At 39.9% G+C, this 12,563-nt stretch overlaps 1 protein-coding gene across 10 annotated transcripts in view; it reads left to right on the top strand.

The window, feature by feature from the left end:
- fryl (furry homolog, like) overlaps positions 1-12,563 on the top strand; it is an 85,908-nt gene that overhangs the window by 25,098 nt on the left and 48,247 nt on the right. For all 10 annotated transcript variants that reach the window (XR_015088863.1, XM_086046250.1, XM_086046248.1 and 7 more), the window contains 5 exons: positions 6,967-7,178; positions 8,246-8,299; positions 10,571-10,710; positions 10,793-10,889; positions 12,197-12,276. Coding sequence is in view for 9 of the 10 variants with exons in the window: in XM_086046245.1 (XP_085902371.1) it covers positions 6,967-7,178; positions 8,246-8,299; positions 10,571-10,710; positions 10,793-10,889; positions 12,197-12,276 (583 nt within the window). In the remaining variant the exon portion in view is untranslated. The remainder of the gene's footprint in view (positions 1-6,966; positions 7,179-8,245; positions 8,300-10,570; positions 10,711-10,792; positions 10,890-12,196; positions 12,277-12,563) is intronic.

Raw genomic sequence — 12,563 nt, 5'->3', positions numbered from 1 at the left:
AAAATCACTCTTAGTGCACCTCAGGATAATATTTCAGAGACATCAGAGAATCTGGTCTTTGTCTGCTTTGATAGGAAGGGGGGGCATGCTCAAATTTAATTCGATTGTTGGGATGAGTGTTTTCCGAGCAGATTGCACGTGCTAGCTTGTTACGGGATTCAATGTATACTGTAGTTTTAACAAGTCATGGTTTCAAAACCGCCAAAAAAGACTTTCCCTCAGCAGTATGAGCCGTTTTTTGTGAGTCGTCGGTGCAGGAAAAGTGGCCCCCCCCCCCCAATCTCTTTGTTGGTGCGAGCAGTCAGTGAGTCCGATGACTTTTCTTCTAGTTGAAAAAGTTGGCTCTGTTGGGAATTTTTCAGGTACCGTAGGTTGGTGGAGGTTGGATTTGCAAAAACGTGCTAATGGAGAATAGCTGCTAAGGAAGCTTAACTTCTAATATCACGTTTATCAGAGCACTACCTATCACTTCGAAAACAAATTCAAGTTTATGTTAATATAGAATATTGCGGTCTTGAAATGGACGTCTGCTTCCAGCTATGAGAGTTAGTGTGACTAAATGTAAAATTAATACTATAGATTTGCTACCGAGGCGGATAACTAGCTAACTGTTATGGCTAGCATTGGTTTGTTTCCACTTTGACCTTACGTCACAAAGAGCAGACAAATAGCTATTCGGTTCCTGAAAACCAAGTACTTGGACTGTTGTACTACAACTTCATTTAATTTAGAAAAATCCCATTGGTTATTTTCTTTTTATGTGTACTAATGTACTTACAAAGTGGTTTCAATTGTGGAAAAGTCATTGACCCAATAATATCAATACATGATATAGAATATTTTTGCTCGAGGTTATCGTACCATCAGAATCTGATACCGGCCCGTGCCTTCTTACTGTACTTACCAGGTACCCGGAAATGACCTGCGCCCATGCCGCTTCCTGTCACTGTCAACTCTGTTTTACCACCCACATCTACTTTGTCGGCTTCATTTAGGAGCACTCAACGCAAATCTCAGTCCTTTCATTTCACCCCAACCCTACCCCCAATCCCATGCCTGCTTTTATAACCCTGCTCTCCATCCCCTCCGGGGGCAGCTAATGTTTCCCGACTATCGATCCCTCTTCCGCCTCTGTCCCCTTATTAGCTTCCCAAGAAATCCAAAAGGCACTCGCTCCACAATCCAGCCTGTGGATTATGTACAAATGGAGACACTCGCGCCGTTTTATTGCGCCAGAGATTTTGTGGAAGCGTGCAACCTCAGCCGCAAATCTCAGCTGGGAGTCTCAAAGATGAATGTTTTTGCTCTGCTCTACACTCATGAATTGGGACCATAGCACCAAGTAGGCCCATTGTGTCATCTTTGTTACTAGACATTGATAGTATGATGCAGTCCATACGTCCGATCATGCAACAGTGATCATTAATGTCCCCGGAGGTATCCATATTCAGCACAATAATGACCTTTCAATGGGGTTTTAAGCACACTGATGACTCATCGTTTTTGTGCCATTACTGCAGAGCACAGTGTCACACAAGTGTAATTAACATGCAGCTACAGTATGTGTGGAAACAACAGTTGCCCATTAGAAAGCACAGGCCTAAAGTCGCAACCCGATTGGACGGCACTTGTTGTGTTTGTATTATGGGACGAAACTTGAAAACGTTATTGCTGCCGTCTGAGTTACATACCCATATTTTGCATACAATAGCTTACAAAATTGAATGCACCCCTCACTGGTATGCAAATATTTTATTATATCTTTTAATGGGACATCACTGAAGAAATTACACTTTGCACCATGTAAAGTAGTCAGTGTGCAGCTTGTATAACAGTGTAAATTTACTGTCCCCCCCCCCCCAAATAACTCAACACACAGCCATTAATATGTTGTTCAGTGCGTACCTTGGTTTTAAGGTCATGGTGTGAGTCATATTTGTAACAGTAAGGGAACAAAATGCAAAACATTTAATTCATCTTTTGTCTAAACAGGAAGACATTTAAAGGGGAAGTTAAGTAAAAAATGTACTTTACAATACGTTCTATGTACTGCCAGTCATCTAAACATGGCATTGTGATTAATATTGTGTTTGTGCAATATGAATTAAGCAGCAAAATCCACCTGTGTTTATCCATCTTGGGCGGCGGCCATTTTGCCACTTGCTGTCATCTGAAAATTACATCACAGTGCCAAAGGGCTCATGTAATGACCAATCACGGCTCACCTGCGTTCTGGGTTTGGTCATGTGACGTTTGCGAGTTAAGCCCTAAGGCACCGTGATGTCATTTTCAGTCAACATAACGTGGCAAAATGGCCGCCCCCTGAGATGGATAAACACAGGTGGATTTTGCTGCTTAATTCTTATTCCACAAACGCAATATCAATCAGAATACCGTGTTTTACCGGTTGTGAGAGTACTGGAGCCGTTCCGATCCGATTTAGGGCAAGAGGCGGGGTCAGGCCAGCTAATCGCAAGCTAAATTCTCCAATAAGTGAAAAATAATTGTAATATGTTGAAATATAATATTGTTTGCTGTAACCTAAAAAGAACAAAAGAAAAGGGCTTTAATATTTTCTTTCTTCAGTAATTGATCTTCTTTTTAAGGAAGTGCGATCTCAATATTTTTTTGTATACTGTATTTAGGAAAATGCGACATCAATAGTGTATTTTAATTTTAGTAAAGTGTAACATCAATGTTTGTCTTCAGTTTAGGAAATTGCAACATTAGTTATCTCTAGGAAGTGCAATATGGATTGTCCTGTTTTTATTAAACAAACAAAGCGACGTGCAGCTGTGTGAACAATGTGTTATCGTTATGCTTTAAAAACACAATGACATTTTGCTTTGGCTCAATCTAAATATCCCAGGAGAGGCTGTTTAAATGTGGCTTAATGCTTGCACCACGCTAGTTTATTTTCCGTGCCGCACCGATATTAACGGATTGTTGCCGTAGTCGTTCGTACCTGTATGACTCCCAAACAAAACTGCATTGCGATCAATAGTGCAACAAGCAGGCTATTCTCCACTCACCACTCTTTCATACTGACTGCCCCCCCCCCCCCACAATGTCCCTTACTCTGCTTGCCAGTGCCTCTCAAAACAAACGAGGGCATCATCAAATCAAAAAGCCAAACACAGCACCTTCCTTTAATGCTGTCTCTTGATGTCCTCTCCCGACCTAAAATGTTTTTCATTTTTTGGAATTCATTGCAAGTTAAAGTACTGTTACGTGTTGGTGTTCGTGTGTTTGCTAACAGCTCATCAATCAACAACCAGAAAAAAAAAGTCCTGGATTATCTCTGTTTTAATAGTAACTCGTCACACTCAGAGCGTGTTGGGACACTAACACATTTGGCACTGCCATGCCAAATAAACATTAGCAGCAGGTCTTTTGTCTGGCTAAAAAAATAAAAAATAAATAAATGAGGGGACTCTCAGCTCTGCATTCCAGCCGTATGTGTGATTGTGCTGTTGTTGCTGGTTGTCCTGACAGTGGAAGTGAGCAGGCCGCTGGGAGTTTTTTTTTTTTTTCTTTAAATTTTAACTGTGACAAGGTGGAGTCACTATGGTTGTGTAATCGTGTTTCCGAAGTGAAAAGCAGGGTTCGTGTACATTATATGCCTCGAGCAACAAGGTGTTAAGAAAAAAAAAAAAAAAATCATGCAGCTTAGCCTTTCAAGTTGGCTTATCTTTTATGAGTCCAAGCTGTTTAGAACTCTCAGATACCAGTTTTTGACAGTAAGTCTAGTTGGGCTAAAGGTGTCTTGAATTTCAACTTGCACCGTATCGATGGGTAAGGTCATTTGTAGTTGAGGTTTAAAAAAAAAAAAAAAAAGGTAATTTTATATGTAGGATTAAAAAAAGACATAAAATATGGTAGTTATAAATAGTTTGAGCTTTTTCGGATCGTGGTGTTAATGAAACAAAATCAGTTTTGTTTGCAGTAAATATAGTTAATTTCCCTTGTGTTAATACCCCGAATGTTTTTAACCCTGAAAGTTTTGAGTGCCGATCTGGATATCGGTTTAGATCCTGAATTTGTTTTAACGATTATTATGGCTACTCATAGTCAATGATTGGCAGCTGAGAAAGTGTAATGCACATACGACTGATGTGACTGAAACAGAACTGAGAATTTGCTGAAAACATGGCCACAAAATGGCATCACAATTGTCTTTTTCCTAGTACATTGGAGGTCATCCTCGGAAAAGAATGGAAGCCTGGAATGCCACAAATTACTGGCAAGTCACAAACAGAACAACTTGTGAGGGGAGGGGGCTATCTCCAAGCTTTTGTTGTTTTTCTTCTTTGTTGTTGTTGACAAATGAGCATTGGCGCGTTTGTGTGTGGCAGTCCAGCTGGCCTGAGGCGGGAAAAAGAAGATTAGGATAACCACAGCGTTGATTGGTTATTAGGGGAGAGGACAACTGTGTGACATCATCGTAGTACAGTAAACAAAGACGAGGATGGCTTGAAGGGCTCTCTGTGCTGCAGGACAACATGACCGCCACACACCAAGATACACTACTGTGCGACGCAATGTGCTCAACATACCAACAAAATAGTTTAGCGGGGACTTATTATGGAAAATGGACCAAGGCAATCCTCTGGGAGGTGTTTATTTCCCAAAACGTCTTTCTGAGCAAGCCAGATGTAATGCCACAATTTGGTTACTTTTTAGAGTTTCTCCATCCATGACTGTCTTATCTTGAGACGTTTTAAATTTTGATTTATTAGTGGTCACTGGTGGTGAGCCCAACCAAATTTGTGTGGTTTGGTATAAACAGTCACTGTCCATGTTAATGAAATTGAATACTCTATTGAAACAAATATTTACTGTAAATAAGCACACGGTTGAACGGGACAAAAAAAAACCTGACACAAATCAGAAAAATGACAAAATTTCACAACTGACAAAAAATAAATATCTGACAAAAAACATGACAAAAACTCACAGCAACAGATTGGAATCGTGGCCATGGAATCATGGGCAAACATCAGACAGTAACAAAAACAGATAAAATTGTAAATGGTTTTACTTCTATTTATGGACAAAATATTACAAAAATATGGGGAAAAAATGACAAAATGCTGACAAAAATGCTGAGGTACAGTAAAGGTGTACTTGTTGTCGCCGCCGGCCGCGCACTTGACCACACTCACAGCCATTGTGAGCCCAGACTGCAAGTTGTGCCACAGCCCTCACATAATTCTTACACGCACTATTCAAAGTTATGACTGTGAGCTGACTGCGTGACAATGCGTTTCATGGGGGTTAGCGCCGTTTTCCTCGACGCTATTGAATAGTAAATTGTGCGCTATTGCTGTTCTTGCTAGGGTCATGTAGCATATGTGGGCCTTTGTCAGAGTTACATTACTGTATTGTTATTATTGTTATCGCATGTGAATTCATTGAATCACTCGTTGACCTTAAAGCTTGCTGCAATGTGATTTAGTCAAATGACATACATTTTTCCAACCAGAAACACTCACCTGATAGCCATATCCTTTAAACACCCCCGAACGCTCAAAACTATTATTTGTTTGCATGCAAACTAGGCAACATGCAAAAAAACACTGTGACCTAACAAGGTGAAAAAAACCGTACAAAAACAGACATGAGGCAAGGTATGAATGTGGGTGCTCCTGTCAGAAAACACAGGCACGTATTCTACTTGACACGTCTATTTATTGTGGTCTGCAACAACACAGACAAAGAATAACCTAGCAACATCATCCAATGCATAACTATTAGTTAACAATCTGCCTAAACATTACAATTCACTGTATTAAGCAATTAAACAGCCAAACAATACATACAATACTCATTCACACGTTTCATCACTAGAATAGTTAGCATACTAGCCGAAATAACTAACTAGTGTTCATCTTGACATCACTCACGAGAACATATCTGGGCTATTATGTACAGCAGTTACCTGACACAAACCTAAATTATTACCTTACTACCTCACCTTTTAACATTTACACACAACAACAAATGCGGTGAAACACGGGAAATCTGCAACTATTGACTTTGCTGGCACGAACAAACTACTAACTAGCTGTGTCGAAGGAGGAAAAAGAAAAGAAACCACTTCTCTCCCTATCAACACTTAGCGCTCAAGGAGCGTTCAATGCCTGCTCACAGTGTGGGACATCTCAGCACTACATCCAAACTCAATGAATTTATCAAATGCCAACAATTACTAATAATAAAACGTGAGATTTCTAACATGAAGTATTTCTTAATAAGGCATGTTTTACTCCGAATAACTTTTCACCACAATCCGATTCTGAAAGCCACGAAAACAGTGACGTGAAGTCTTCAGTCGGCACGTAGACGACCGAAGGACGATCCTCGCAAAAGTAGCGGTAAAGTTCGTTATAACAACAGCCAGGGGGGGGGCAAACATAGATGCAAAGAAATATATTACAGAAATAGTGTAACGAATTGGGTTATCTGTGTTGTGGTCAAACTTGTGTCTTGCCAAGTTGTGTTGTTTCCGAGGTTAATGAATGCATCGCGCGGCTCGCTGGATGGGAAAGCGCGAAAGAGCGGAGGACGAAGAGGAGAGCCGTTGCTCTTTTGACTGAATGGTTGTCGCACTGTATTGGCGTCGTTCGGCTGTGGCCCACAGTAGCCGGTTGGACTTATAAAAACGCGATAATTAAACTACATCTGTGTTCTTGGAAGACGCTACAATATATTTTAAAGTGTGACGTCATCGGCAGGCGCAAAGAACCCGATCACATCTGCTACCCACAGCGGCTTGCTGCGTGCTGCGGGCTGGATCTAATAATAAAGCAATATAATCCCAGCGGCCGTAGAAAACCTTCTTGACTTGACTCCTTGACTTTGACATATGTGGTCTATGACTTTCCCTACTTTTACCTTTTTATTTTTAATTTTACCTTATATCGCCCTCTCCCTGACCCCTGGTCTCTGCCTTTCGACCCGCAGCTTCCGCGCCGGTCAGCAGCAACAGCGTGAGTAGAAGGCGCGCCCCCGCCTTGGCAACTCCCCTCTTGTGGGAAAAACACAACCTCGCGGCCATGTCCATCATCACCATCGACCCCGAGCTCAAGCCCGGGGAGTTCGTCATCAAGAGTCTGTTCGCCGAGTTCGCCGTGCTGGCCGAAAAGAAGATCGAGATGGTGATGGCCGAACCGCTGGTGAGTGGCCCTTTTAACGACCTCGTAAACGCCCGAGACGTGAGCGGGAAGCTCGTTAGCTTTATGTGCCCGGATTAATGCTTACCACACTGCACTGATTGTCCTCCGCTGCACAATTTGGGTTGAGCGCTCCCTAACGCTGAAAGATGTAAAATATTCATTTTGAATAAAAAAAATAGCTCATTCTCAGTTTTGAAATCAAATTATGATTAATTTCGTATATGCAAAATTGATAAATGTACTATATATACACACATAATTTTTCATTTTATTAATATTTTTGTATTTTATTTTTTTATATAAAACGTTATTGTCTTGGGGTACCTTTTATTTGAGAAAAAAATGAAGGTAATTGAGGCAACTTGAATATGGTCTTCTTTTTCTTCATTGCATTTCATTGCAGAGCTGTTGATCGGGGACTCTGTATCGGCAGATACGCAAAATCAAGTCTTGGGTGCAAAAAACAAATGTGATCGGGGACATACCTAAAAAAAAATTCATAGTTAATTTTAATAAGAAAATCATATGTATTAGAATTTAATTATGATTAGCTAACTGGTCATTTAAAAATCAACCAATTTGAGATCCAGTAAATGACCACAAATTAATATTTAAATTTGTATATTTTATTAATTAACCAATTTAGTAAAACAAAATATCTAAGAATATGTAATTGTTTGTATTTTAGTATAATATGTTTATTATTTTCAATAAATATATACATTAATACAATAAATGCAACAAATATTTCAGGACTCAGTCCTACTGTTAACAGTCATACTTAAAAAAAAAAAAATAGAAAAAAGTTGACCACTATATTATAGTACGTAAAAATAACTTTTATGATGAATGACAAAAGTGTAATGAGACTCATTGTAGATTGCATGCAAGTGTAAAATCGGTTTTTGAAAGTGTAGAAATAAGGCAGATGAAAATGCTAGCGAGTTAATCGGAAAATTTTTGACGTGCAAATTGTGGTCAAAAATAAGAATTGTTTGGACTCTAACTACACGGTGACTATCCCTACTGCGTCACTTTCTTGACCTTTGAATCTTTTCCTCCCCCAGGAGAAACCTCTTTCTCGGTCCCTCCAGAGAGGGGAGGATGCACAGTTTGACCAGGTCAGTGCGGCAGTGTGAAAATGTGTCTACACCGATCACCCCCCCCCCACCCCCCACCCAACAGCCCCTCGCTGCCAAGTTCCATACTGCACTTGTGCGCAGTATTTGAATCCCCCCAGTTGTGGCCAATCAATGGCCCATTCAGTGGCCCATCATGTGCATAATGGGGCCCGCTGCAGAGCTTTGTTCACAACAACACGAGGCAGATGAGGAGAATATACGGCGAGGGAAAGTCAGCCCGCGTCGAAGCGCTGTGTCATCCACGCCGCCAAATCTGCCGCTCGCCGCTGAAGTGTGTGCATGCGTGCGTGGCTCTGTGTCTGTTTGTGTGTAAGTGTCTTGATGTGTCGTGTCTGTTTTGTTTGTGTATTTGTGTGTCTGCTTGTGTGTGTGTGTGCGTGTGCGTGTGTGGCTGCCTGGCGCCACGAGGGGCAGCGGTGGGCGTGCCGCTTGCGTAACTCCGCTGGCTGTCATCCACGGTCGACGCCCTGCATGCCCACTGACCGACGCCTGCCACGTCCAAAATCTCTTACTGTGTCGCTTGTTTGTTGTCACTGAACACACATGATAAGCATTTGAGTTTTAGGTTGTCCCGGAAGGTTTTTGCATATGTAGTTTCTCCTGTTTGTTAAGATTGCTGATTGATACTAATCTCTGGACAGATTTGATAATTATTTTACAAGGAGAATGTAATTCAAGAAAACTTACTTCAGGAGATTGTTCCACATTAAGAAAATTGAGTTTTTAATGCATTATGTGGAAATAAGTGGATCATTCTGCTGATGAAAAGCCTCAAATAGTCCATTGCTTTGAAGAGGAATAAAAACCCTCTGTTATGTGTCACTCACTAAACATTCTTAGTCCTTGTGTTATGACGGTGGTCACATCGACCCACTTTGATTTAAAAAAAAAAAAAAAAAAAAAAAAAAAAAAAAAAAATTATTATGAGAAGTTAACTTCAAAAATGTCTCTACATTACTATGTTGTATGTGGCTCCACTAGTCTAATCACGGTATTCTGATTAATATTGTGTTTGTGGAATATGAATGATTAATTTCAGCTTGTGAATGTCACATGACAAAAACTCAGAAGAAAAATTCATTATTATTTATTGGCCATTACCTGAACTCTGAGCAACTGAATGTCATTTTCAGATGACAGTAAGTGGCTAAATGGCCGCCCCCTGAGCGGGAAAAAATGGGAGGGTTTTGCTGTTTAGGTCATATTCCACAAACGCAATATTGATCAGAATATCTTGTTCAGACTAGTGAGGCATACAGCATATTAATGTCAAGAAAATTTGGGGAGTTGACTTCCTCTTTATGTAGTAACGGTACTGGTGGCTAATGGAGGTACTAAAACCATGGTGTTATAAAACATGCTTTCATTGGTTGTTTCTCCAACGTTTTTGTGACCTTACAGTGCATCTAGGAAGTATTCAAAGTGCTTCACTTTTCCTACATTTTAAGTTACAGCTATATTCCTAAATGTCTGAATCTGTTACTCATTGCTGGGGCCCGACCGATTTATCTGCCAATTCAATCGAACAATTCAATTAAATTTGCCATTTTAAAATGGGCAAAAAAAATCAGCCGGTTTTTATTTTTTATTTTATTAAATGCCTTTTTTCTTCAAATGGTTTTTTTAATGCCATTTTTTCTTTTTCTTTTTAACACATTAACAAGTTACAAAATAGGATATTTCCCGCCCCCCTTTTTTTGCCCCACATTATTTTTTTTGATGCCTTTTTTTCATATAGCATATACAACACGTTACAACATAGGACAAAGCGCCCCAAAATAAATCTGCTAAAAGTCGGCCGATTTTTGTAAAATTAAACATACTTAAGTAAAAAGTATTGTAAACAGTTATGTTCTGCCTGTAATTAATATCTTTATTGTTGTGCGCGTCAAGGGACCGAAAAAGAATGAATGTTATTAATTATATATATTTTTAATTAATCCGCCGATTAATTGGTTATCGGAATTTTATTTTGCCAAATATTGGAATTAGCATCGGCTTAAAAAAATCGATATCGGTCAGGCCCTTGGCATTCCATTCATTAACAAACCTGAATTTCACAGACAAGCTAGATGAGACTGTCTTTTGCATCTACTTAACAAATACTGTATATACGTTGGTGATTATAAAAGGATCAAATACCTTGAGTACCTCAGGGTGCACTGTACAATGTTATCGATGTGCAGTGAACATTGTTGAACTGTGTATTTGTGGGTTGTGATGCCATTTTTTTATGCTCCAATTTTCCAGTTAATAAGCTCTATGAGCTCCATAGCCGAACACTGTTTGCCCTCCCTGCTGCGTACGCTGTTCGACTGGTACCGGCGGCAGAGCGGCACCGAAGACGAGTCGTACGAGTACAGGCCTCGTTCCAGCACAAAATCCAAAGGGTGAGATGCACGTTCAAGTTGATCAAGTTTTCTTTTCTGCATTTTTTTCCCTCTCGTGACTTTCTTTGTTTTGTTTTTGCAGAGATGAGCAGCATCGAGATAAAGACTACCTTCTGGAGAGGAGGGATTTAGCCATAGATTTCATGTTTTGCCTGGTGTCAGTGGAAGTTCTCAAACGGGTGAGCCGTTGTTGCCGCTTTGAATCCTGCTTTGCATTTTTCATTGTTTTCCATCCGCCTGGCAGAGATTGAAAAAGCACTTGGACTCTGTACTTAATTAAAACTCATTCACTGCCATTGATTGCTAAAGATACCACATATGTATTGGATCTAGGAAGGATACCATTGAAAGAGTAGAAGTACATATACTTGTATGAAAAAAACACTGCGGTAATTTAACTTTTTCACTTAAGAGTTTAAAAAAAAAAAAAGTACAGACGCTAAAATAAGCCTGTAATCATAAAATCGCGTTACTCTTAAGACATGAGCCGTTGTTGCATTGAAAATGTCAGAACATCGAGATGCCCCTTGCAACTCCAGCTGTATGACCTCACAGTGCTACCAAATTTAACCCATTAAAGCATCAAGCGCCTGGCGAGACATCCCTCTAAAACCTATGGGCGAGTATAGAGTCCCCCTCTAAAAAAGTTTTCCCGGAAATTCAACACCTACTAAATAATTGATATCTTAGCCCTTGTAGTGGAAACATAATTCCAAAAGAATTTGAGAGTTTAGACCTGTAGCTTTCACACAGGCCTGAGTTTCTTATTATTTACTGTTTCAACCAAAAATGTAAAAATAAAGTGTAATAAAGAGAAGCACTATTTTTAATTTAAAAAATATGTATTTTGAGTGGTAATTACATCCTCTATTCCGTCAGTTTCATCCTGGAGGAGAGGATGAAACTTGCTAGTACCACAAACAACCTTGAAATTGGAGATCCTCCACGTTCATTTAGTTCAGCAGTATGATAACTGCGTGGTTGACCCATTTAATCGACTTCAGTTCAATAACAAAGTATATGCACTTGTCACTTCCCACCACTGGTGCCTGGCGGGACTACTCTAAAACAGGGAGTGTCCCCCCCAAAAAATTTCCTCGACTGAATCACTTTGGTGCATGTGCATTATTGCTTATTATTAGCTTAATCTATGAAAAGCACATATAAAGGAAGGTTTTTCTTCCCTTCAAAAGCTTAATTGTTTTAAGGAATGTGCTGTACTGTTGTCATTGAGGCCTGCACCCACAGGGGGTGCCTCGTAAATCAACACTTCCACCATTTCCAGCCTTGGTGCGTGGCCAAAGGAGACATCCAAATTTTTAAGCAACATTCCCAAAGCCGTACCCCCGGGAGACCGGCTCCAACTTGCCCTTGGCTCTGCTCCTGAAGGAAATGAAATGTCGCAATGCGAAGAAGAAAAAAAAAAAAAACAGAGAAAATGTATCACTACTGACTAATAAGAGTAATTTGTTCATGTTTGTCACAGATTCCTCTTCATCCAGTGCCGGACGCGTTAGTACACGAAGTTCTAAACCTGGCATTTAAGCACTTTAAACACAAAGAGGGGTAAGTAAACACAACCACATTCACGTTCGTTGACTTTGAACACAGCATGTGGCTCTGTCCTTGTCTTATTTCTCTTTGTTTTTAATTGTGCTGTTTAATTGTTTTATGTTTGATATTTATTCATGTACACCACATTGTTTCAGCTGTGGTTGTTTTTTTACGTGCTCTATGAATGGAAATGCAATAACTCATTCTAACGCTCCCAAAACACCAACAAAAACCTTTCTGTGATTTTGAATAAGAAAAGTAGCACGCTGCAGTATTGCAAAAACGTATGTGATTTTTAA

This window comes from Filicampus tigris, chromosome 12 (assembly GCF_054856515.1).
Source record: "Filicampus tigris isolate MCC_2025a chromosome 12, RoL_Ftig_1.0, whole genome shotgun sequence".
Classification (NCBI taxonomy): domain Eukaryota; kingdom Metazoa; phylum Chordata; class Actinopteri; order Syngnathiformes; family Syngnathidae; genus Filicampus; species Filicampus tigris.
Note: the sequence above shows the minus strand (reverse complement) of the source record. Positions and strands in the feature narration are given on the sequence as shown.